The 24991-nt window shown below is 41.1% G+C and overlaps 1 protein-coding gene across 8 annotated transcripts in view; it reads left to right on the top strand.

Moving 5' to 3' along the window:
• REV1 (REV1 DNA directed polymerase) overlaps positions 1 to 24991 on the top strand; it is a 94019-nt gene that overhangs the window by 65101 nt on the left and 3927 nt on the right. For all 8 annotated transcript variants that reach the window (XM_019669204.1, XM_019669205.1, XM_019669206.1 and 5 more), the window contains 8 exons: positions 1857 to 1985; positions 4679 to 4833; positions 7608 to 7727; positions 16211 to 16431; positions 16699 to 16871; positions 23142 to 23244; positions 24300 to 24465; positions 24605 to 24807. In XM_019669204.1, the coding sequence (XP_019524749.1) occupies positions 1857 to 1985; positions 4679 to 4833; positions 7608 to 7727; positions 16211 to 16431; positions 16699 to 16871; positions 23142 to 23244; positions 24300 to 24465; positions 24605 to 24807 (1270 nt within the window). The remainder of the gene's footprint in view (positions 1 to 1856; positions 1986 to 4678; positions 4834 to 7607; positions 7728 to 16210; positions 16432 to 16698; positions 16872 to 23141; positions 23245 to 24299; positions 24466 to 24604; positions 24808 to 24991) is intronic.

Below are 24991 nucleotides of genomic sequence, written 5' to 3' on the forward strand. Positions count from 1 at the left end.
GGAGGGCAGTGTCACTGGCCCTCATATGTGGGATCCGAACCGGGGTCCTCTGGCATCCCAAGCAAGTTCTTAACCATCGCGCCACTCGGCCGGCCCACTCATTTGTTTTTTATGAAACAAATCTCGTCTCCCAACCAACAAGGTACTTTGCCTCACTCAGTTGGTGGTGGGAAACCTCCTCAGTCCTGCTTGTTTGTTTGTAGCCTCCTTACAGCGTCTCATGGCTCCTAAACATTTCTCTCCAGGATGTATATGTGCCTTGTGTACTTGAGGACGTGTGTTTTAGTTTTCTAAGTGACATGCCCCTGAAAAGTATTGTGTATGGGGAAACTTTGAAAGTGGAATCATTGTAAGTGTAAGAATATGATATTTATACGAATTATGTACCATTTCTTTCAAATTGAATTATTATCTTTGTAAGTTTACATAGCTTTTCCATGCTGAACCTATACATCTAGCATTATTGTAAATGTCTTCTATTAATGTACTTCTACATAGACCTCTAAACTATTATCTGTACTTCCCTGCCTCACCCAACAAGGTGCATTGACTAATCCTTCCTGGGGGGTGAAGGAGGGCCAGCCTCCTGAGTGCTCAAGTTCATTTTGTTCACCATCTTTTACCCACCGCCTTGCATAATGTCTAAGACATAAGATTTTGTTAAATGAATGAAATCATTTTTTTTTTTTACCATGTTTGTCAGTCATCACTTCTTTCACTGTCATTTCGCCTTCCTATTAGATATTTCTGCTAGGGGCTTTGCAGTCAGATAACTTATTACTGTCTTTGTATACATAAGAAATGCATGAGATTTTGCTTTCTATCTGAGTAACTTGGAGGATTCTTTTCCTTTGTGATTCTCACTGGTGATCTGAGATGGGGAGGGTGCCAGAGGCCTTGGAGTCATTAAGGACCATTTGTATATGCTTCTTAAAACAGGGCACACCTCTGTACTAAGTGAGCAGTTAGTAAATATCTAGTGAATGAAAGTACAGAATGACTATTTGTTGTATTTCCTTAGAAGTGTGTAATCTGGTGAAAACATTGCTTATTATTTTGTTTGTTTTTTTACTTTAATGTGTTTTTCTTGATTCACTGCAGAGTGATAAAATGGAATTTTACTAATTATGTATAATTCTACAATTATACTTAGTGCTGAATGCCCCAAATGTCAAAGGTAACATGGGGCATTGAGACACAAAAGATTTAAAATGTCCCATTTTCAATTAGGTCCCTCAAGGACTAGAACCATGGCTCCAGGCCACAGTGATGTCCTACCATACACAATGCTGTTGGCATCTCAGCCACTGCAGGGCCACTTCTGGAGCATGGAATTGGTCACTTGGGGATTGGATGGTAATAGGATGAATAATTTTGTCTGTCACTTAGCACCATTTTGTGTCGTTCTTTCATTTATATTATTTGTCTTTGGGGGATGAATGCTGGAAAAATCATCCAATGTGTCAGGGGAAGAAAACCTGCTTTTGGCAGCATATTCCTGCTCTGTGGTGGTTGTGATATCACCAGCATATGGCAGCTGGCATCTCTGCAAAGGGGCCAGAAGTCTGAGTCTTCGGGGAATTCTTCCAATACAGACAAGAGCCTGGTCTTTTAATAACACATTTTGGCACATCTACGACATGTCATTTACACTAATCAGACAATTGTGTAATTTTCCTTTGGGAGGTATACAAACCTGTAAGTTTTCTTACTGCTTATTTTTACCCCTCATGAGAATGGAGTTAAGTGAAAATTGTATATTAGTGACATGGGGAGATATCAACATATTTGATACATATTTTTTTGCATTTAAAATTTTTTAGTGTAACCTTCATTGTGTTATATTTTTCCTCTAGACAAGTTGGTATTAAGAATGGAATGTTTTTTGGGTACGCTAAACAACTTTGCCCTAATCTTCAAGCTGTTCCATATGATTTTCATGCATATAAGGAAGTTGCACGCACGATGTATGAAACATTGGCAAGGTACAGTATATGTCGTCATCACTGCGTGTCTGTGTTTTGCTGCTTTTGTCTGATATTAAACCGAGTCCAGCTTTAAGATTGTTAAGGTCGCTTTTGCTGGACTGTCCTTTCTTCCAGGGACCTTCTGCTCGGCACCCAGTGTGACAGCCTCCTCCCCTTTCTTAGAGCGGCTCCAGTAATCAGTAGCTTGTCTTTCTGTACAGCTGCACGGGCTCAGAATCAGACATTAGGTCTGATTGCCTGCCTGCCTGCATATCTGCTAGTCTTCCTTCCATGGAACCAGACAGATAAAGGATTGGAGTTTTTTTTGTTTGTTTGTTTTTTAATTGGGAAATTGGGGGGATGGGAACAGAGCTGGGGAATTGGGGGAAGGGGAACAGACAAGTTGCTGTCATTTTGTTCTTCAGTCTAGTTGTGGAGGACGTTGCTTCACTGGCCCAAGTTGGCACCATCATTGCGCTCTTCCCGGGCGAGGCAGATGAGTCGCCGGCTTCTGGACGGCTGCTCACTGCGGCTGCTGGCTGCTCATGCTGGCTGCTGGCTACATACGGTAGCCCATGGCAACCCACTGCCGCAGGGGCTGCAGCCTACGCCATTGCCAGCGATTCATGGCAGCCCAGCTTCAGGTTGAGCTGTTGTTCAGCATCTTAGCTGTGGAGGGCCAGTGTCACTGGCCCTCATATGTGGGATCCGAACCGGGGCCCTCTGGCGTCCCAAGCCAGTTCTTAACCATCACGCCACTCACCGGCCCAGTATTGGAGTTTTTAACCTGGTCATTCTCTTTCATTACATTTGAATGATAGTTTTGTTAACAAGTAGAGACTCTTTAAAACCCTTTATCCTCTAAAATTAGTAGGTGTGCCAAAAGTTCTTTTTTTGATAAAAGTTAGTTTTTAGTAAAAATTTCAAGGTGGCTGATTAGTTGGCTTGAGAAAAGGAGATTAGCTTATAAAATATTTACAGTGTAGGTATATTTAACATTCAAAATCAAAATTTAAGTATATGCCAGGCCATGTGTACTCAAAAGCAGAAATCAGTACATTTTTTCTGTAAAGGGCTGTGCTCCAATGTAGAGCGAAAGCAGCTGCAGACAGCACGTTAGTGAAGGGGCGTGACTGTCTCATGGCATCTTTACCAGAACAGACATCTGCACCGTGGGCCAAGGGGTGTCGACCCTTGGCCTGTATCAATGTTCTGAGAGAGGCTTCTTGCCTCTGTCTTCACCTCTTCCATGACTTTCTTATGCATCACTTTGAATACCTGTTGATTGAGACTCTATTAATCCAGACAACTGTTGATGCTGCTAGTCCTGCAGAGAAGGATGAGATCCGGTCTCTGTGCCTTTGTGGAAGCTTCGTTAGCAGTAGAGAGAAACTAGAAAGGGACAGATAAAGTTACCTAGCATCACTGTGTAGGACTGAGTGCTGCATGGTCTCCAAGACCCAAGTAACGACAGCCCTGGCACTGCCAAGTGAAAAGCAGGCTTTGTAAATCCTGTTCCAAAGATGAGCCAGTGTCTGGGAGTGGGTGACAGAGCTGAGTACTGGTCCTCCTGTGCTCTGGTTCCAGAGCAGACCCCCCAGCCTGAACCTCACATCAGGAGGCTGCGGGAGAGCCATGCACAGACTCGTCCTGCTAGAGATTTAGTCTGTCAGACATTTTCAGTGCCATCTGGCTATTTGGGGAAAAAGCATTTATGTTATTCTCCTACCACCCTTCGGAAATCCTGCCTCAGCTTCACAGCCTCCGGACCTCTGGGCATCATTCATGCTGAAGGAGGATTCCTCATGTCAGGTGTCACCTCTGCTCTTTCAAATGTCACCCTTTAATGTAAATAGTGCATGTACCTGCCATGCACTGTTGCCCCAGGCTTAGGAGTGAGAGAGAACACTCATTTCTTGGGTAAATATAAATATTAATTCGTCTAATTGTTACCCACAATAAGGTGTAGATGAAAGGTGAGTCCTGTCCCGAGTAGATGTTTCCATGTGGATTCCTGAAGATACATTTAGTTCCTGAGGCCTCTCTGGTGGCTTCCCATTTGTGGTCTGCGTGTTTAATTAGCATTAGAGCCACATGGCAACTCTCCGCTTCCTCTTCCTCTTCTCTGGCTAATTAAAACATAACCAAAAAAAAAAAACCCCAAAATATTTCCACATACAGCTCTCCTTTTAGACAGGCATTTGGGGTGATTGGCCATTATTATATCCTATAGCTTAGGCCTGCTACAGTGAATGGTATTTAATTGTGGTATTTTTGTTTAGAACAGCATTAGTTACTTATTTAACTGATTTGTGTGATTTTTTTTCTTTCTTTTCCATAAGGATCTGATAAATTATGCTTGAAAATTTTTTAGATTAAATGTTACGACATTTCTAACTCACCGACCAGTTTTCAATTATTCAGCGGTTTACAAAGGTATTTTCAGTATAGAGAAACTGCAGTGATAATTTCTGCTGTGTTTTTGGTAGATAATATGGAAAAAGAAAATACTGTTTAACTTTGTGGTTAAAAGTTAGGTGACTGAAAATGGCACTTGGACCAGTTTAATGAAAATGCTAGTATTTTTTAGCATCTTAAGTCCTGTGAGGACATGTTGAAGAAAGATACCATAGGAAGACTGTTTTTGCAGCACTTGTGTCCCTGGATGGCAAGCTGTGGCTGTGCTTCATTGCTTCTGTTTGTGTTGATAGCTACACACATAACATCGAAGCGGTCAGCTGTGATGAAGCCCTGGTGGACATCACTGAAATCCTGGCAGAGACCAGACTCACTCCTGATGAATTTGCAAATGCTGTCCGCACGGAAATCAAAGACCAGACTAAATGTGCTGCCTCTGTTGGAATTGGTTAGTGTCTGGCTCATCTCATACTATTCACTTTACTCAAAGCATTGCTTTGGTTATTGACTATCACTTAATTTTTGGGAGCGATTTTTAGATCTTGTTTGTGTTACCTTACTACATAGGCCTCTTACTTCTAAATCGGTCTTAGCATTGCTCACCATTGTGCAATATATGAGATAAAACTGTCATAAATGCAAGTAAGTGGTTGATATCTTTGGAATAAACAAGTTGGAATTTCTTGTTCTGCACAAATGGGAAGAACTAAATTTAGTATTTGTAAACACGTTTTTCCAGAAGTGCACAGAAGCCATGTTTAAAGCAGTGTGGTGGGGAGATGTGGAGTTCAGTGTTGTTAAGTTTGAGCCTATAATTCCGTTACTTTCTGAGCTTCCGCTTCCTGGAATGCTCAGCCAGTCCTATTTGTTCGCAGTTCGAGAAGCCACCCTCACTGACACGTGCCCTCAATGATGGTCCCGTCTCTCCCGCTCCTTGTCTGGTTTTTTTTTTTTGGTCTTTTTTTTGTTTGTTTTTTAAAGATTTTATTGGGGAAATGGAGAAGAACAGTGTTGGAGAATTGGGGAAGGGGAACAGCCAATTTGTTGTCCTTCAATCTTAGTTGTGGAGGGTGCAGCTAGCTCAGTTCCAAGTCCAGTTGCCATTCAGCAGCCCGTTGGTAGCTCGCAGCTGCTCGCTCAAGGTGCTGTGTTCAGTCTTAGTTGCGGAAGAGCGTAGCCCACCATCCCGGCAACCTTGTTGTTAAAAGCACATGCTCTCACCAGCTGAGCCATCCTGCCACCTGTTGGCATCTCAACAGCAGCTCAGCTCAGGTGCAGCTCACTGGCCCATGTGGGAATCGAACCGGCGGTCCTGTTGCTCAGAGCTCGTGCTCTTAACCAACTGAGCCACTCGGCCGTGCCCCACTACCCCCTCGTCTGTTTTATCTTGAAGTCTTGCACTTTGTTTCCTCAGTTACTCCTGTTTGTCCTTCTTTTGTTGACTCACCAGCTGTGCCCTCTGGCACCCTCTCTCTCACACCTAAGCTTCCCTGAGTCCCCTCCTCCCTTGAACCTGCTCAGTGCCTCTTGCCAAGGTACCTCTTTTCTTGCCATTCTCTCAAGTGGATTCAGTTTGTCCCTGCTATGCACTGTATTCCACAGGCTTAGGAGGGAGAGAGAACTTGCTCTTAACTTCCCATTGTCACTTTCAACCATTACTCCTCCATTCTCATCAAAAACCTTTCTTCATCTGAACTTCCATGTCTCATTTTTACCCTTGGGATTTTCATTGATGGAGAAACTGAGCCATGACACAGAGGCCAATGCTATTGAAGGAAGTCTTTCATGACTTGCATTTCCCCAGGGGAGGAGGGGGCATGCCACAGCACACAGGACCCCATGGGGGAGCACAAGTTTTGGTCAGGAGACAGAAGCAGGAGTGAGGGCCAGTACTAGACCAGAGCCTTCACGGGGGTTTCTTAGGGAAGGGCTGGACAGGGCAGAGTAAGCAGTTTAGGATTGGCTACTTTGGATAATTCCAGTGATCTTAGGGCTATCAGGGTGGTCTCTGGTTGCCTGGTACCTGGCCTTGGGGTGATTTAAAGCAGGAGAACTAGTGGCTGTGTGTGAGTTTGATAAGGAGGCAGTTGGGGGAGCTGGCTTGCATCTGACAGGCATGCTTCCAGGGAAGTTGTCTGCTCTGTAGCGAGCCCTGGGAGGGGAGACTCCCAGCCAGCAAGACTTAAGATGCCAGAACATCATAAGACACAGAAGCTAAACAACGTGACTCACGCAGTCAGAGCACCCCCGCTACTGGCTGCCCTGCCTGTTTACTCCCTGGGGTTAGGCCTACAGCTCTGTCTCATCACTCATGGAACAGTTAACCTGCATTCCAGAGTCAGCCATGGGCTTAGTTCCTTGATTTTCATGGTACTTATTTTTAATTAACAAGTGTGATGATGTGAATACATTATTTTAAGTTCAAGCATATAATTAATATAAAAATCCCACATGGTATTTCCACTCCTCGGTCCCTTCTTCAGAGCTCACCATTTTTATGTTGGTGTGACTTTATAGAACTTTTTCTCTTCATGGATATCTCTATATTTATCCTCATAGTTCTTACATAAGTCCTCCATAATTTCTGAGATGTCATTATTAACATACACGTTCATCTGACGTCCTGGTTTCTCAGATCCAGGCACTGTCCCAGTTCCCAGCAGCCTTCTCCTCTGCTCTGCTTTGATTTCCCTGTCCCCATCACACCTACACCATGGACTCTCAGTCAGCACCCGCCTCTGTTTCTTGGACTCATACCTTCACTCCCTGCTGCACGTGTTCTGATCATAGAGCAAGGCTTTTGGTTCTTTGGGCTTTCTTTTTCCCCCAGCCCAATAGCATTCCTTTGTCCTTATTTCCCTTCCTAGCCTGGATCTGTTGGTTGGTAAAATGAACTAAGTTTTGATCATTGCCCTCACTTCCTATAAATCACAATTGTTAGGCTTTCTGTCTCCTTTCCTTTACCTGGGTAGGTGATGATGAAATGGCACTTACTTTGGAGCAAAGAGTTACCTCTCTCCAGTAACCATGCTGCTTATAATCCGTGACACCTAACAAAATTCTGCCACTTTTGTACTGTATTTGAAATGATCAAAATTGCAAATTATTTTCATTGTTTTTAGAAATTGGTCAGTAACCTGTCTATAGATGTCTTTGTTCAGAAATTTAAAAAATAATAGTGAATATTTCTTAAACAACTTTTTGTTTTGTTTTTTACGGTAGGTTCTAATATTCTCCTGGCTAGAATGGCAACTAGAAAAGCAAAACCAGATGGCCAGTACCACTTAAAACCAGAAGAAGTAGATGATTTTATCAGAGGTCAGCTAGTTATTAATCTACCAGGTAAATATAAATCTTTTCTTTTTAACATTTATTTATTGTAAATATTTACTAGTACTAAATGTCCCATTCCAGCAGTTCTCAACCTGTGGGTCGCAACCCCTTTGGGGATTCACAGGGGTCGCCTAAGACCATCGGAAAACAAAAAGATATTTACATTACGAATCATAACAGTAGCAAAGTTACAGTTATAGAGTAGCAACAAAAATAATTTTATGGACGGGGGTCACCACAACATGAGGAACTGTATTAAGGGGTCGTGGCATTAGGAAGGTTGAGAACTGTTCTCCTATTCGGTTGTCGGAAAATTCATGACGCATTTTTGCAACGAAAAACAAAAAATACATCATGACTTTTCCGACAACCCAATATAATGTATCTCTCCCAAATCATGAATTAAAATTTTTGTTTATTTATTTTTGAGTGCCATGAAAAATAAAATTTGAATCTTTTTTTTTAATTAAAATTAATTGCAGTGACAATGGTTAGTAAAATTACATAAGTTTCAAGTGTATAATTCTGTAATACATCATCTATTTATCACATTGTGTGTTCACCACCCAGAGTCAGTTCTCCTCCCATCACCATATATTTGACTCCATTTACCCTCTTCTACCACCTCCCTTCCCCCTTATCCCCTGGTAAGCACTAAACTGTTGTCTGTGTCTATGAGATTTTGTTTCTTTATTGGTTTGTCTTGTTCCTTTGTTGCTTTCTGTTTTATATCTCACATATCAGTGAAGTCATATGGTTCTCAACCTTGACTTTTATTTCACTTAGCGTATTAATCTCAAGATCCATCCATGTTGTCACAAATGGCACTATTTCATCTTTACTTATGGCAGAGTAGTATTCCATTGTGTATATATACTACAACTTCTTTATCCAATCATCTATCAAAGGACACTTTGGTTGTTTCTATGTTTTGGCCACCATAAATAAAGCTGCAGTGAAATTGGAGTACATATATCTTTACGGATAAATGTTTTCAAACTTTTTAGGTAGATGCCCAGGAGAGGGATTGCTGGATTATATGGTAATTCTTAATTTTTTGAGGAACCTCCACACTGCCTTCCATAGCGGCTTCACCAATCTGCATTCCCATCAAAAGTTTATGAGCGTTCCTTTTTTCTCCACAGCCTCTCCAACACTTGTTATTATTTGTCTTGTTGATGATAGCCATTCTAATTGGTGTGAGGTGATCTCTCATTGTGGTTTTTATTTGCATTTCTCTGATTAGTAATGTTGAGCATCTTTACAAAATTTGAAATTTCATACTGAAAATCTCTTCGCTTGATTTATCAGAACTTTAATGTTAAATTTTAGTTTTTCTTCTGAAGTGTTTTACTTTGATTCTCAAGTAGCAAGATTAAAGAATTCTAAGAAATCATTTTCAAGGAAATGCTTGTATGATGAAATTGACTTTTGGTCTCTTAAATAAATCATAATTGAAATAGTGTACTTTTAGGCTGAAGATAAAATTTTGAGCGAGTCCTCTATTTACAAAATTATCTTGCCAGACTAATGACAGTTTTCTGAAATTAGTAAACAAATAGTTTTAATTAAAAGTATAAAATGCCTTTGTGAGGGGTGTAAATGTCTAATCATGTTGTTTTGTACACCTGAAACTAATAAAAAAAATAACCATGTGAATTAATATCCCCAAAAAAGTATAAAATGTATGAATCATATTTGGAAGAGTAAAACCTAAAGATAAAGTATTGTGTTTTGTTAACTCAAAGATTAAAGTAAAACTTCCATCTATATCTTTCTGGACTACGGGGCAGGATGTTTAGTTATTTTATAGTTTTGTGTAGTTACTGTGTGGCTAACTTAGCATGTAAAAATCTTCTTATGGAGAAATCAAATATAATTAATTATAACTGAAAATGATTGCCTTTTAAAGGGCCTTGAATAGATGCAAATTTTTGTTGTAGGATAATTCATTTCACAGTTACTAAGTATTTAGACTTGCCTTCTATGGTAGATGCCTCTTTCTAAGCATTGTCTCTAAACCGTATATCATTCCTGATACTATTTCAGATAACCGTCTCCAGTTTGCTCTAAAGCAGAAGCTCCCTGTATTTGTGGTGGGGAAAGTTCAAGGCAGTACATTTTTAATGAAAGTTTTTTGAATTGATTTGTTTGTTAAAAGTGGATTTAGTGGTATTTTTAGGTGCATATTCTTAAACCTAATAAAAGTATATCTGAACTAAGAAACTTCTGTTATGGGCTATAAAATACTAAGTGACCCAAATGCCATTTTACGATGGGTTAGTTTTAAAGCTTCCTGACGCCCTAGTAAATAGCTCAAAAGAATGTATTAGTGTCAGAAATGTAAAATATGACATTTTGGTGGTCGGTTTGAAGTTAAATTTGAATAATTAATCTTATAAAATCAAGGTAGCAAATTACAGCAGGTCCTTGAATAACATGATTTCATTCAACATCGGTTCGTTATAACGTTGCTGAGAAAAAAATTGATTTCTGGTGAGATCACTGTCAGTGTGGACTTGCCATGTTCTCCCCATGTCTCTGTGGGTTTTCTCTGGGGACTCTGGGTTCCTCCCACACCCCGAAGACGTGCCAATGAGGGGGAGTCAGCGTGTCTGCATTGTCCCCGTGTGAGTGAGTGGGGGTGTGTGAGGGGCCCCGTGGTGGAAGGACATCCTGTCCAGAATGGGTCCTGCCTGGCAGCCTGAGCTGCTGGGGTGGGCTCCTGCCACCATGACCCTGAACTGGAATCAGCGGGTTGGAAAAGAATGATCTTGTTTGTTTTTATTCATCTTTCTTCATTGTGTATCTGGCTCACCTTTACTCCAGTGTTTAATGTTAAAACTGTTTGGGGTCTTTATTTAGAAGTTTGGTGATGTTTTTGTGACTAGAAATATGCCGCAGGAATCTTAACTCTTGTTCCTATCAATTAACCTAAGGTAAAACTGCTTTCCTTATACCTTGCTTCACTTAAAGTTACAATTTCAAAGAACCTTGGATGATGTTAAGTGAGGACTCTGTACCTTCCTAGAAAACACAATTTAAACAGTTTAATTATACCTCTTTGCACTTTTATATAAAAAGGAACCAGGCTGCATGTGAACCTTGAGTTTGAGTTTATTATACTGGCTATTATACTAGCTATTCCTATTAGTTTGCTCAGGATGCCATAACAAAATACTACAGACTGGCTTAAACAACAGAAATTTATTTTCTCAAGATTTCTGGAGGCCAGAAGTCCAAGATCAAGGTGTCAGCAGGGTTGGTTTCATTTTGAGGCCATCTTCTCTGTCTCCTCACATGGTCTTTTATCTATGTGCATGTCTTACCCTAATCGCCTCCTCTTATAGGGACACCAGTCATATTGGATGAGGGCCACTCATATGACCTCATTTTACCTGTCAAGGCCTTATCTCCAATTATAGTTACATTCTGAGGACCTGGGAATTAGGATTTCAACATAGGAATTTTGAGGAGACATACTTCAGTCCATAACACCATCTTTAAATGAATCCTTTTTGTAGGTTTTTGTTTATTATTATTGTTTGTTGGATTTTTTAACAAAGAAAGAGGATTTTTAGTTCCTCAACCAAGTAATCTTACCTTTCGCCTTTATTTGCTTCCTGGCTGGAAGGGACTTCATTTCTTGCAGGGCAAGTATGAGGTGACATCACCTGGTTGAGTTCTTAGGCTCAGCCTCAAATTTCTTAAGGGATGCCTGAAAGATGGGGTAGCAAGGTTGGTGTTCTCTGGTAAGCCACCTTGTCCTCATGCGGCCTCCTCCTTCCAAACCAGGGTGTATGCACCAAAAATTGTTGGTGTGATTTGCATGTGTTTAAACTCTTGACTTTCATAAAATCCCCCAATTCTTAATCAATTTAGAACATTTCAGATATGTAAAATATCAGCTTTGTTGCTATCCCTGTCCTGAAAATCCACATCTTTTCCCAGAATGTGTGCTACAAAGTAAAAGTACAAGCTGTTCTTTAAAAAAGGACTTCACATCAGTGTGAAAGCCCTTTGCGGGGGAGGGCCCATGCAGTAAAAGTTCTGAGGATTCTTAAACCTATTTATGTTTGATAAAAACTAGTAATCTCACAAAGCATTTGAAGATGAATACAAGGTCTGACAATTAAGTTTGTGAACTCATCCTAGAAAAAGTGCTAATACCTCATTGCTGAATATCACTATGGTCACCTTTGAAATACTCCCCTTGGGAAGCTATGCACCGATGCCAGCGTCTAGTCCATCCTTCACAGCAGTTTTGGAACTCTTTCTGGAATGGCCATCAGAGCTGATGTTGTATTACCCTTGATGTCCTGAATGTCATCAAAATGTCTTCCTTTCAGTATTTCCTTTATCTTCGGGCAATGAAAGAAGTCATTGAGGCCCAGATCAGGTGGGTAGGGATCGTGTTCCAATACAGTTACTTGTTTACTGGCTAAAAACTCCCGCACAGACAGTGCCGTGTGAGCAGGTGCATTGTCGTGATGCAAAAGCCATGAATTGTTGGCAAAAAGTTCAGGTTGTTTTCGTTTAACTTTTCCATGCAGCCTTTCAGCACTTCCAAATAGTAAACTTGGTTAACTGTCCAGTTGGTACAAATTCATAATGAATAATCCCTCTGATATCAAAAAAGGTTAGCACCATCATTGCAACAGGTTCGCAAATTTAATTATCAGACCTGGTGTAATGCCTATTAACAACTTCAGGAACACGCTTTGAGGAAATTTTGCTCTCTAACCAATAACCAGAAGAAATTCAGTGTTACCACACCTCGCTTGTTGTCCTCCACTATCTGTTTTGCCCTCTGTGTCCATAAATGTTTACTGAGCACATAGTGTGCCTAGCATAGTATTACACAGTTACTGTAGCTATGTAAGAAGGAAAAACACTAGTAAGGTGGTTTTAGGGAACTCTACAGAGTAATGATTATGTGTTAGGTTAACAAATAAATTACACATTGAGATCTGTTTATCTAATGAAAGATAGGATAGTCCCCAAAAACAATGTAAATACAATAGCTATTTCTGCGTGTTCTCTGGATCTTTCCACCCTGTGTGTGTGTGCCTTTAAGGCCCTTCTGAACCTTTTTCAGCCTACACTGGGTTTGTGCACTCTGCCTGTGGTTTCCATCTCTTCATTGCATTCTCAAATAAACGCCGTGTGCCCTGTGGGTAGACCTAAAGATTGATGCTGTCCTGACATGGTCCAATAGCCAAGTGAAGCTAGTAAAATTTAAAGTGAAATTAAAGTTAAATGAAACTAAAATTCAGTTCCTCAACCACGTCAGTGCTCAGTAGCCACATGTGGCCAGTGCCCCACTGAACAGGTAGGCACAAGTAGGCACAGAACATTTCCATCATCACAGCAGTTCCATTGGACAGCCCTCACTTAGATGATGGAAACATTGTTCCTAAAACATGACTTGTCTGTGTCTCTGCTGGACCATCACGTTCTGGATGCCCGGGAGGACCTTACTGGCCATTTCTCATCTGGAGTAATCATCCCCCTTCAAGGACACATACCAAGTCTTTGTCCCAGTGGCTTGCCCATAAGCTTCCACATCTATCTTTTTCTTCTCTCCTTCTCAGAGACTTGGTTCTGAGCTAGCGTATTTCTTCACTTTTTCCCTTGGAGATGGCTGCACTCACTGTGACCCTAAGACCCTGCCACTATCCTTAGAAGTGCCCCCTTTCTGTATAAACACTTACATGATGCAGTCAGGTAAACTAGCAACCCTCTTGGGGTCTCAGTGCCAATTCCAAGCTTACCTTCCCACCCCACTCCAGGTGAAAGGGTTAGAGGCTGGGCGTCCCCTCTACTCCCTCCCACTCTCCACTCCAGGCGCATCCCATTGCACAGATGCGCTTGCAGTACTGAGTCTTGCCTTCTTCCCCACAGGGACAGTGCAGTTAGGCCAGGTTGGTTGTGGCTAATTTGATGATGTTTAATATATCGTTTCTTTTGTAGCTGTTAGTGAATAATAGCTCTTTTCCGGTACCCAAGATACTTTCAAAAACTATAGGTTTCCCCCTGCTCCCCCCTCAGCCTCTCCCCAGTGTATGTGCACATGCACTTGTGCGTGCACATGCACTTGTGTGCGCATGTGCGCGCACACACACACACACACACACACACACACACACACACACACACACACAATTAATCCAGGATTATTATTGCCCCTTGCTGATTTTGCAAGTCAGAGCAGATCGGCTCCCAGATCTCTAAGGAAAGATCATGATCATGTTTCGAGGGTGGGGAGCAGGGCAATGATGGGAAGAAAAAATAGAGCCAGATCCTTCCCTGAACATGAACAGCTGTGTAAAGTGTCTGTCTTGTCTGTCTGACTTTGGCCAACCAGTATATGAGTTGTCCATCTCATAGGTTTCTCCTCCCCACCTTGAAAAACCCTCAGGTAGCTTTCACTTAGAATTTCACCTTTGTGTGAATAAGCCTTTGGAAGATGTTTTTTGCTGTCAAGCCAAACTCTGGTATTGTTCTTTGTTTGGACTTGAACTTTAAAAAATGGCCAAGACATGGAAACAATCGAAATGTCCTTTGATAGATGACTGGATAAAGATGTTCTACATATATACAATGGAATATTCCTCTGCCATAAGAGAAGATGAAATACTGCCATTTGGGACTGCATGGATGGATCTTGAGATTATCATGCTAAGTGAAATAAGTCAAACAGAAAAAGTTGAAAACCATATGACTTCACTCACAGGGATATGAAACTGAAAGCAACAAATGAACAAGACAAACAAGCAAAAACTCATAGGCACAGACAACGATTAGTGGTTACCAGAGAGTATGGGAAGGGGGTGTGGCAGAAGAGGGTAAAGGGGGTCAAATACATGGGAAGGAGATTTGACTTTGGGTGGTGAGCACACAATGCAATATATAGATGATGTATTATAGAAATGTACACTTGAAACCTATGTAATTTAATTAATGTCACCCCAATAAATTTAATAAAATAAATAAAACGGCACAAATGGGAGGCAGCGCCCTTAACACCTTTTATCTAACTTCCATTGGTTTAAACTTGTCTCGTCCACTTCCATGGTCTTTTGTGAAGTTAACCTCCTAACCTTGTGTCATGCATGACTGCTTCAAGAGGCTCTGGCAGTACTTAGACCAGACTGGTTGTTCCCACTACTGAAGATACTCAGAGAATAGGAACCAAGTAACTGTGACGAGCAGAGGTGTCAGACATCGGTCTGAGCTCTGATAAGATCCTGCTGAAGACCAGAGATAGTATTTTCCTCATTGATGGAAAATGTCCATTTTAATAAGAATTTTCACTTCTCTAGGTTACTCTTAAATAGCTTTCTTAGATATGTATACTTTTGTTAAGCTTTTGGGCAAAATGAAAACAACAGATCCTATTAGCATCATTTGGGTGAGGTTCAAACCTTGCATCTCGAAGAGTGTGACTGACATCCAGACTGCTGCCTGCTGGCCCAGCTGCAGGAGAGGCAGGGCCTTTCCAGGGAGATAATCTTTGTTGATAAAAGAAGTCATGGCCACTTTGCTTCGTTCCCAGGTCACTGTACTAATTGCCTACTCTGATGGCAAGTAACATTTTCAGGTTTGGGCCTGTGTCGTAAGTCCTTGTTCTAGTTCCCATTTAAATAAAGTGTGGTTGAGTCTATATGGTAAAGTTTGGCCCCCAGTGAAATCATAGTAGAGCCCTGACCTCCGTGAGTTTCCTCACGTCTAAGTCCTACTATAGACTTGCTTAAACAAGTCTACAACTTAGTTGACTTTGTAAATGACAGAAATCTTCTTTTTTTTTTTTTTTAAGATTTTATTGGGACAGGGTAACAGCCAAGTTGTTGTCCTTCAGTCTTAGTTGTGGAGGGCGCAGCTAGCTAGGCTCCAAGTCCAGTTGCCATCGGGCCGCCCATCGGCAGTTCACAGCCACTCAGCTCAAGGTGCCGTGTTCAATCTTTGTTGCGGGTGGACGTAGCCCACCATCCCATGCAGGAGTCGAACCGGAAACCCTATTGCTAAGAGCACACGTTCTAACCACTGAGCAATCCTGCCACCTGTTTACAGCTCAGCTCAGGCGCAGCTCACTGGCCCATGTGGGAATCCAACTGGCGACCCTGTTGCTCAGAGCTTGCGCTCTTAACCAACTGAACCACTCGGCCGGCCCTAGAAATCTTGATATTACTCAGTAATAAGTAAAAATCACATTCTTTTGAGAACTCATTTATATGTATTTGAGAAATTCTGGTTCACCTATATGTGGAGCCCAGACTGAGAAGAAGGTGCTACAAATAACTTTACTAGCATGATTTGTTCTAAAGAATTCTTTTATAATCTCTGAGATGCTTCAGTCATGTCACTTAAGAATTTCAAGGGAGATTATTCTAAATTAGTTGTTTTATGTACGAATGATAGTTATTTCATATTGATAAATTGTTTTTAGTTTATGTACAGAATTAAATAACTGTATAGATCCCCTTTCCTAGGAGTTGGCCGTTCGATGGAATCCAAATTGGCATCTTTGGGAATTAAAACATGTGGAGACTTGCAACACATGACCATGGCAAAACTCCAAAAAGAATTTGGTCCCAAAATAGGTCAGATGCTTTATAGATTCTGCCGTGGTTTGGATGATAGACCTGTTCGAACTGAAAAGGAAAGAAAATCTGTTTCAGCCGAGATCAACTATGGAATAAGGTTCACCCAGGTACTGACTTCTTAATGGGCTTTACCTCATATTGTCCTTTATATTCTCACATATTCCTGTCTTGTCAACTACACCAACCTCTTGATGCTTGAAATTAAGTCTTAAAGACTCTTGTTATTCCCAAAGCATGCAGAATCTGTGTGTTTAACAGATGCTTCTTGGGATAGTCAGTAATGTACATGTTTAATATTGAAAGTTAAAATAGTTGAAGAGTTGTTGGGTGTATAGGAAAATAACATGGGAGTTTTTCTGGGGGTTTTTCCGTAGCCAAAAGAAGCAGAAGCTTTTCTTCTGAGCCTTTCAGAAGAAATTCAAAGACGACTTGAAGCTGCTGGCATGAAGGGTAAACGCCTGACTCTCAAAATCATGGTACGAAAGCCGGGGGCCCCTGTAGAAACAGCAAAATTCGGAGGCCATGGAATTTGTGATAACATCGCCAGGTAAGCTTATCTTAAAAAGGATATTGGATATTAATATTTCAGTGCAGGTCATTACAATTAATAGAAACTAAGGGAGAATATGAATAAAGATCTGTAAACTAATGTTGATAATCTGTAGAGCCCAAAGTCATTTGAATTATGGTAATGCCAGTCACATGAGCCTTTAGCAACAGGTCAGCCTGTCGGTGTGTTCCTGACCTTCGCAGCCTACCCCTGGGGTCTTGAGGCTGTTGATCTTAGTGCATGGACACAAAGAAGAGAAAAGCCTAACATCTGCAACCATGGATATAGTTGTGGACTTGGGGGAAGGGGCCTGTGAGGAAATTTATTTATTTAAGATTTTACTGTGGAATTGAGGAAGGGGAATAGCGTTGGGGAATCAGGGTAGGGGAACAGTCCTTTTGTTCTTTAGTCTAGTGGAGCCATCATTGTTGGTGCCATCACTGTGCTCTTCCCAGGTGAGACAGTCAGTTGCCGGCCATTGGACAGCAGGCAGCTCACGGTGGCTCTGGCAGCTCTCACTGGCTGCTGGCCACTCACAGCACACACCATCGCCAGCCACTACAGCAGCCCAGCTCCAGATTGAGCTGTTGTTCACAATCTTAGCTATAGAGGCTGCAGGTCACTGGCTCATATGAGAACCGAACCGGCAGCCCTGCTGTTCAGAGTTCATGCTTCCAAGCCAACTCTTAACCAACTGAGCCACTTGGCCAGCCTGGAAATTTTAATAGTAATTCAGCAAATGATTTGAATGAGACATTTGCTTCATTGAGGGAGGTCAAATTTTGGGTTGTGAAAAGATTGATCATTCTAGTCTCTGAAAACTGGTAGAAAGCATTTAAAAACCCTGTTTTTTTATGAGAGGGCGACTAGTATAAAACTTCAGTTAAGATTTGTGACCAATATGAAAATATGTAGCTTTGTACGCCATTTTATACCACACTGCACTGTATTTTATCTGTCGGTCATCCAAAGCTTTGAGAGACTTTTGGCCCTGAAAGCCATATACGGAACTCTAAACTATATTTTAATTAAGGGTTAGCGCATGCCAACCATATATATTACATTCCCGTATTTATAGTGATGTGGCTAAGAGTAATGAGGTGACACTCTAAAACAGAAAACTTCCAACTTTATCATTAATGCTTTTCTTCCCCTAAGAAAACAGGGATTCTAAATTATACATTAAAAAACATAGTTTATAAAATATATGCGTTTGACAACCTTGAACTGTTTGTTATATTTACCTATTTTAATAAACATTTTGATGTACCCATATTTCAAATGGTCAATGAATATAGTGTAAGTGGTCGTTTCTATTTAAGTTGGTTATTAGGACCTTACTCTGGATAGAATTCTTTTTAAACATGGTTTCTATGGCAAAATCAGATCCAGTGTATAATACCTTTTCTGGGAATGTAACCTGGAGCTTTATTTTTTCACGAAACATGGACAGGATCATCCAGAAATGAAGTAATTTTCCTTTGGGAGGAAAACTAGTAGCAGGTGGTTTCCTGTTGCCGTGTTTGCAGTTTTAAATGTCTCATAGTCACTTAGCTTTGTGCACCATGGAGCCCTCCATTGTGCCTGGGGGCTCACCCTGTCACATCTTACTAAGAAACCAGCCTTCATGTCGTCATCTTTAGAAAATCTAGCTTCTCTAAAAATCTAGCATTTAAAAAGCTGGGATTAATTATACTTTCTTTCCCCTAACTCAGGATAATATTCAGCTCTTTTGTAAGCACATATCTGCTTGTTGTTGTTGGTATTTGTTTCTTTTTTGTCCTAACTGTTAGAAAAGTTTATGAAAATTTTAAACATATACAAGAGTAGGAAGAATAGTATAATGACCCTACGTGCCCATCACCTGGTTCCAGTGATGGCTGTTAGCTTCCTGCACTGTGCCTCATCCCCTTCCCGTTAATGTGAAGCAAATCTAAGATGCCGTATACTTTCTTCACAGTATCTCAGTGTTTATCTCCAAGGTAAGGCCTCTTTGTTTAGTAAACAGTGATAAACTATACATTTTGCTGTGCCCTTAAAGTACTAACTTTGGATGAGACGTGATGATGCAAAAGGGGCACGTGATTAATTGAAACGTGTCATTTCATCCGCGTCACCAAGCCATAGACCAATCATGAGTCTTTAACTTAAACCTGACATTATGCTTGTATTATAACTGCATAAATGCTTCAGGTGAGCGATTATGAAAAATTATAATACTGACCCTCTATTTCCTCTAACTCAGAGGTTTACAAACTACTTCCTGTGGGCCAAATCCAGCCTGTGGCCTATTTTTATATGATTGGTATGAGGAAGAATGGTTTTTACATTAAAGGTTGTGAAAAGTGAAGAATGTGTAAGGGACCACTAAGCACCAGCTATTTACTGCCAGGCCCTTTACAGAGAAGTGTGTGGCCCCTGCGGTGGTCTAACTAAAGGGGCGTGCTCCACATTCTGTCATTCTGTAATCTCGTAACTGGCCTTTTTCAGATGCTACATGGCAACGGTGACTTACAGACCCCGATACATGATAATACTGTAACAGAAGTGACTGATTTTAAGTCACATGTCAAAGAGCCACATGTACACTGAGTTCCATGGCTTATCACTTAGGAAAAGTTTTCTGATACCAGTTTTCCTTGTAGGATAAGAAATTTTTTCCCCTTAGAGTTCTTTTGTATATGTGTTTTTAATTTGAATTACATACACACATTTTATCTCAGCTAATACATGCAATTGAAAGGGTGTCACACACAATGCTTTTAGTCCCAGCTCTGAGGGCCATTCTTTTCAACTTTCTATTGGTTTCTTCTGGTGTTTACATCCATATTTCTAGATACACAGTTCAGCTGCTATTTCTAGCTTATTTCACTTTTGCAGATGTTTACTGACTTTCTTACTGTAGATGAGGGTTTACTCTCTCCCGTTGCTGTGGGTCTTTCCCTATGTGCCTATTTCCTTTGGCCCAGTGAAGTCAGTGGATTTGAGTTCATTCAGTCTAGTGTTGCGTTTTTATGACCGATTACAGAGCTGATTGAATTGTCTACTACGGTCACATTTCCTTTCCCGTTGAATTGGTTTTTCCTGGAGTTACTGAGTGTCTTGTTTTACTTGTTTGCTTTTTTGTGAACTTGCCAGGTTAGCCCCCAACTCCCTTCTAGTACGTTTCACTACATCAGCAATCTCTTGGTTTGACCTTTTTTCTCTGAGGTCTCTCTTGTTCCCCGCTCCCTTCGCCTGCAGCTCCAGTCTAGGGTGGATTTTTTTGTTTTGTTTTGTTTTTATTGGAGAACAGTGTGTTTCCAGGACCCATCAGCTCCAAGTCAAGTAGTTGTTTTCAATCTAGTTGTGGAGGGTGCAGCTCAGTGGCCCATGTGGGGATCAAACTGGCAACGTTGGTGTTATGAGCACTGTGCTCTAACAGAGCTAACCGGCCACCCCTAGGGTTGTTTATTTTAAGACCTCCTGAAAAGTTGGAGTTGTGGGGGTCCCTTCTCTGATCTGTGGTCCTCCTCCTAGTTACCTTACTGAGGAAGAACGTAAATTGTTTTAACCGTCTGTCCTCATGCTCACTGGTTTTGCTGACTAAAAGGTTATAAATGTAACTTAGAAACCATTTTTTCTTAAGCCATTTAAAGCTGTTCTTTCTCAGGATCACCACTGAAAAGTCAGTGCTCTTCTGATTGCCTGTTTCTTACAGGGTCTCTTCTTTCCCTTGGAAACTTCCAGGATCTCTGTATCCCAGGGCTTCTGGAATGTTGTTGGTCTTTGTCTTTGTGCCAGGTACTTTGTCAGTATTAAATTTTTTGTTTCCAGTAACATTTTAAATTTCTGAGTGTTTTGTTTTGTTCTTTGGACGTTTAAACATTCCTAACATGTCTTGTTTCACAGATGCAGTATTAACCTCTTATCTCTTAAATACTTTTCTAGTTCCCTTGTCAGACTTTCTCCGAGTTCCTTTTTGCCTGTCTTGGTTGCAGTCTTTTATATTGGAGGTTTTTCTTCAAGAACTTGTCTGATAGTTCCGTCTTTTCATATGTGAACTGCTGTGATGTTGTGGACCCTCAGGACTCTTTAGTGAGAGGTGTAGACAGCATAGGGGGGTGGTTGGAGAGGCCTGCTGTGGGGCTACATAACCAATTGGTCGTTCTGGTTGGCTCCTCAGCTTCCCCAGAATGAAACCCTCCCATCTCTTGCCTCGGGGCTGGGTGAGAAGATGCATTCTGTTTACTCAGTAGGAAAGGGGGCCTGGGTGGGGAGGGTGAGCGTCTGCCTCACTCTTGCCTTAAACTGTGCTGGAGGTCCCATGGCTTCTTGGTCATACTGTGTTTCCCCGAAAATAAGACCTAACTGGAAAATAAGCCCTAGCATGATTTTTCAGGATGCTTGTAATGTAACCCCTACCCCAGACATAAGCCCCAGTTAAGATCGTCAGCCAGACATGACTGAATAAATGTAGATTTTTGTACATGAATACATGAATAAATGTAGATTGTTGGAGCAAAAATTAATACAAGACCCGGTCTTATTTTCGTGGAAACATGGTAGTAAGTCTTCCACAAAGGAGGGGGGATCTGTGAGCGGCCACTTCTGCACATTCTCAGCCCCGTTCTCCCCTTCCTTTCATAGGTACCTGGTACCTCTACTTAATGGCACTTTTTTGAAAAGTGGTTTTTCTTAAGTTGGTACCTTGCTGTAGGCTTTTAGCAGGCATTTGGCAGCTTCCTGTTTACTGAGCTGCTTTCAGTATTCTCATTTGGTTAATGTTTCTTCCTCTGGTCTTCTCCTCTCCCATTTCTATCTTTTAAGAGTTGATACCTTTTAAAAATCATTTCAAGTCAGTTTAGTGGCGTTTTAGAAAGAAATGAGGATAAACAAATTTAAGGCACCATGGTCCACTAAAAACCTTACTTTTTAAATTAGTCTGTGAGAAATAAATGGAAGGTAATTATTAGGTAACAATATCAATATTTTGCAAATGGTTTCCTTAAAGAAACAAGTACTTTTCATAGATGAATGTGTAGTGTCCTTATGGTCCTGAAAAAAGCAATACAGTAACCATGTTGTGGAACCTAGTAGTGCTGGGGTGCCCCAGGCCTTACAAGTCTGAGAACTGTTGGGTCGTCGGGAAAGTCATGACGTATTTTCTATGTTTTTCAATGCAAAAATGTGTCATGACTTTCCCGACAACCCAATATATTCCAGGCTCCCTGGTGCTTAGACAGGGCACCATCATATCCTTTGTCATAGCTGTCCACATCTTCATCCATTTATAGAGCGTCTGAGAGGAAGTGGAATTATAATGAGTATATTCACATGCTGAACTTGCACAAGACTTTACCAAAAACATAATGAAGAGTCAAGAACCAAAATACAGGGGATTCACCTTTCTTTTCTGAGTATTAGCCAGACCTCAACATAGATAATCTTGGAACCCAAAACTGTGCTTGCAATCAAAAACATACCATTCATGCTTTAGTTGCAACATATTGTTTATATTTGTATATGCATTAACAAAAATACATCTTTTTTAAAAAATAAGGTCCATCTTATTTTTAGTTGATCAGTTCTCCTATTAGCTTTTATCTTAAAGTACCAAGGTTTTGTATGCTTCTTCTTTTCCTCTTGCTGCCAGTGTAATGAATTGATTTGGTATTACTGGCTTCCTTGAAGGAAGACTGTCTCATTGATTTTTCTTTTTTAAAGATTTTTATTGGGGAATTGGGGGGGATGGGAACAGACAAGTTGCTGTCATTTTGTTCTTCAGTCTAGTTGTGGAGGATGTTGCTTCACTGGCCCAAGTTGGCACCATCATTACACTCTTCCCGGGCGAGGCAGATCAGTCGCCGGCTTCTGGACGGCCGCTCACTGCGGCTGCTGGCCGCTCACACTGGCTGCTGGCCACATAAGGTAGCCCATGGCAACCCACTGCAGCAAGGGTTGCAGCCTACACTGTCAACTCATGGCAGCCCAGCTCCAAGTTGAGCTGTTGTTCAGCATCTTAGCTGTAGAGGGCGCAGCGTCACTGACCCTCATGTGGGATCCAAACCAGGGCCCTCTGGTATCCCAAGCCAGCTCTTAACCATCGCGCCACTCAGCCGGCCCTGTCTCATTCATTTTTAAGGATTATATTTAGTACTTTAAATTTTTGTAGCTTTACAACTTTTCTGTAACTCTTTAAACAGTTCAATACTACTGAGATACTAGTAAATACATGTGGAATGCAGCTTTTGTTCCTTTTAAAAAGTTAATTCTACCACTTTACAGGACTGTAACTCTTGACCAGGCAACAGACAGTGCAAAAATAATTGGAAAGGCAACACTAAACATGTTCCATACAATGAAATTAAATATATCGGATATGAGAGGGGTGAGTATATAACGTTTTGAAATCCTTTCTGTGATGTTTTGTCATTTGAGGCTTGATCTGAGAACCATTATGGTGGGGTAGAGGTTTATTTGCAGGTTTCAGCTCCTTTGGTATAATATAAGCAGAACAGAAACTGAAAAACTCTTTTGACTTTCTCATCTGACCTGATCTCGTTTTTCAGAGAAGAGTCGAATTTGTTCTGAAAGCACTTTGTTTTCCACCTAGGATAATAATTTTATATCTTGAGTTTTTACAGCACCTTACTTTTAATTATCCAAGGACTGACTTTACATGCGTTATCTTACTTCCTGTTGACATTCCCCTAGAAGCCGATGGGACTGGGAGGAGTGAGTGCAGATTCTTGTCCCTGTCAGGTCTTTTTTAATCAGAAGTTTATTCTCATGTCTGATGAAGGGTGATCTAGAAGGGAGACGTTACCACAGGCATGTGAAGATGCCTTTGCAACAGACGCGTTCTCAGAAACATGCACACCTTCATTTTCTTAAAAATTAACCTTGGTTAGTTCAGGTGTGTGTGTATACACACACTAGTCAAGGGTAGTTACTGCCTTGGTGTGGGTTTTGTGCAAGGATTAGAAAGCTACTTAAGGCAGCCATGATTAAACCTCCCTGCAGTAGTGTTCCAAGGTTTTGTGGTGTCCGGGTACTTGTACAGGTGCCCATCCCACCCCGAAACCTATGGCTGCATATCATTTTATATTAAGTAAATTTGCAGATATAGACTGTCCAAACCTAGCTGGCTAGAATTAGTTCAGTGGGATACAGCACCCTCCTTTCTTGGATTTTCTGGTTTTGAAGAGATTGTAGTTTATTTGGGTAGAATTGGCTACTTGAGGATTTAGGGGGGAATAACTGCTTACTAGTTAGTATAGAAGTCGTTTTTGTAATAAATCATGTAAAGGCTGTTTGAATACTTTTCATTTAACCTTATATTCTAGAAACAGGATCTAGAAGATGTAAAAAGAGGATTAGCTAGAACTTTGTTGAGTTCATATCTTGCTTTAGTTCTTTGTGAAACATATTCTTTGATTTCAGGTTGGGATTCATGTGAACCAGTTGGTCCCAGCTAATCCCAACCTGTCCGCGTGCCCCAGTCGCCCATCAGGTCAGCCAGGCCACTCTCCTGCTGGGTCACACTCTGTCCTCGATCTCTTCCAAGTTCAGAAAGCTAAGAAGTCCACAGAAGGGGAGCAAAATGAAGGTCAGTGGTAAAAGTCGTCTGGCATAGGTTTATGTGAACTTTTAAGAAACAAACATGACCTGAGTTAGGAACAGTAGTAACGCTTGTTGATTTTCAAATGATTGGAAGAGACTATTTTATGTATTTTCTGTCCTTTCAGTATTTGCTGCCACCACGGATCTGGAAATGTCATCGGCCTCCGGAACGTGCACTTTCCTGCCATCTTTTCCCACACATGGGACATCAAGTACCAGTCCCACTACTAGCAAAGCCGAGTCCTCAGGGAAGTGGAATGGTCTACATTCTCCCGTCAACTTAAAATCAAGATTTAACCTGAGCATAGAGGTCCCATCACCTTCCCAGGTATATTTCTATAGTTCTACAATAAATGTGATTTAAGTGCTCAAGCAGCTTTACAGTACGAATGATGTTTTTAATTTATCAGTATAGTCGAAGAAGGAAGAGGGGATGACTTGTTAGGGTGGCTCATGGTATTACTGAATTCCAAATGGGAAATCAGTTTAGGTGAAAGATTGTGCTTTTGTAG

Source organism: Hipposideros armiger, unplaced genomic scaffold, assembly GCF_001890085.2.
Source record: "Hipposideros armiger isolate ML-2016 unplaced genomic scaffold, ASM189008v1 scaffold_550, whole genome shotgun sequence".
In the NCBI taxonomy this organism is placed as follows: domain Eukaryota; kingdom Metazoa; phylum Chordata; class Mammalia; order Chiroptera; family Hipposideridae; genus Hipposideros; species Hipposideros armiger.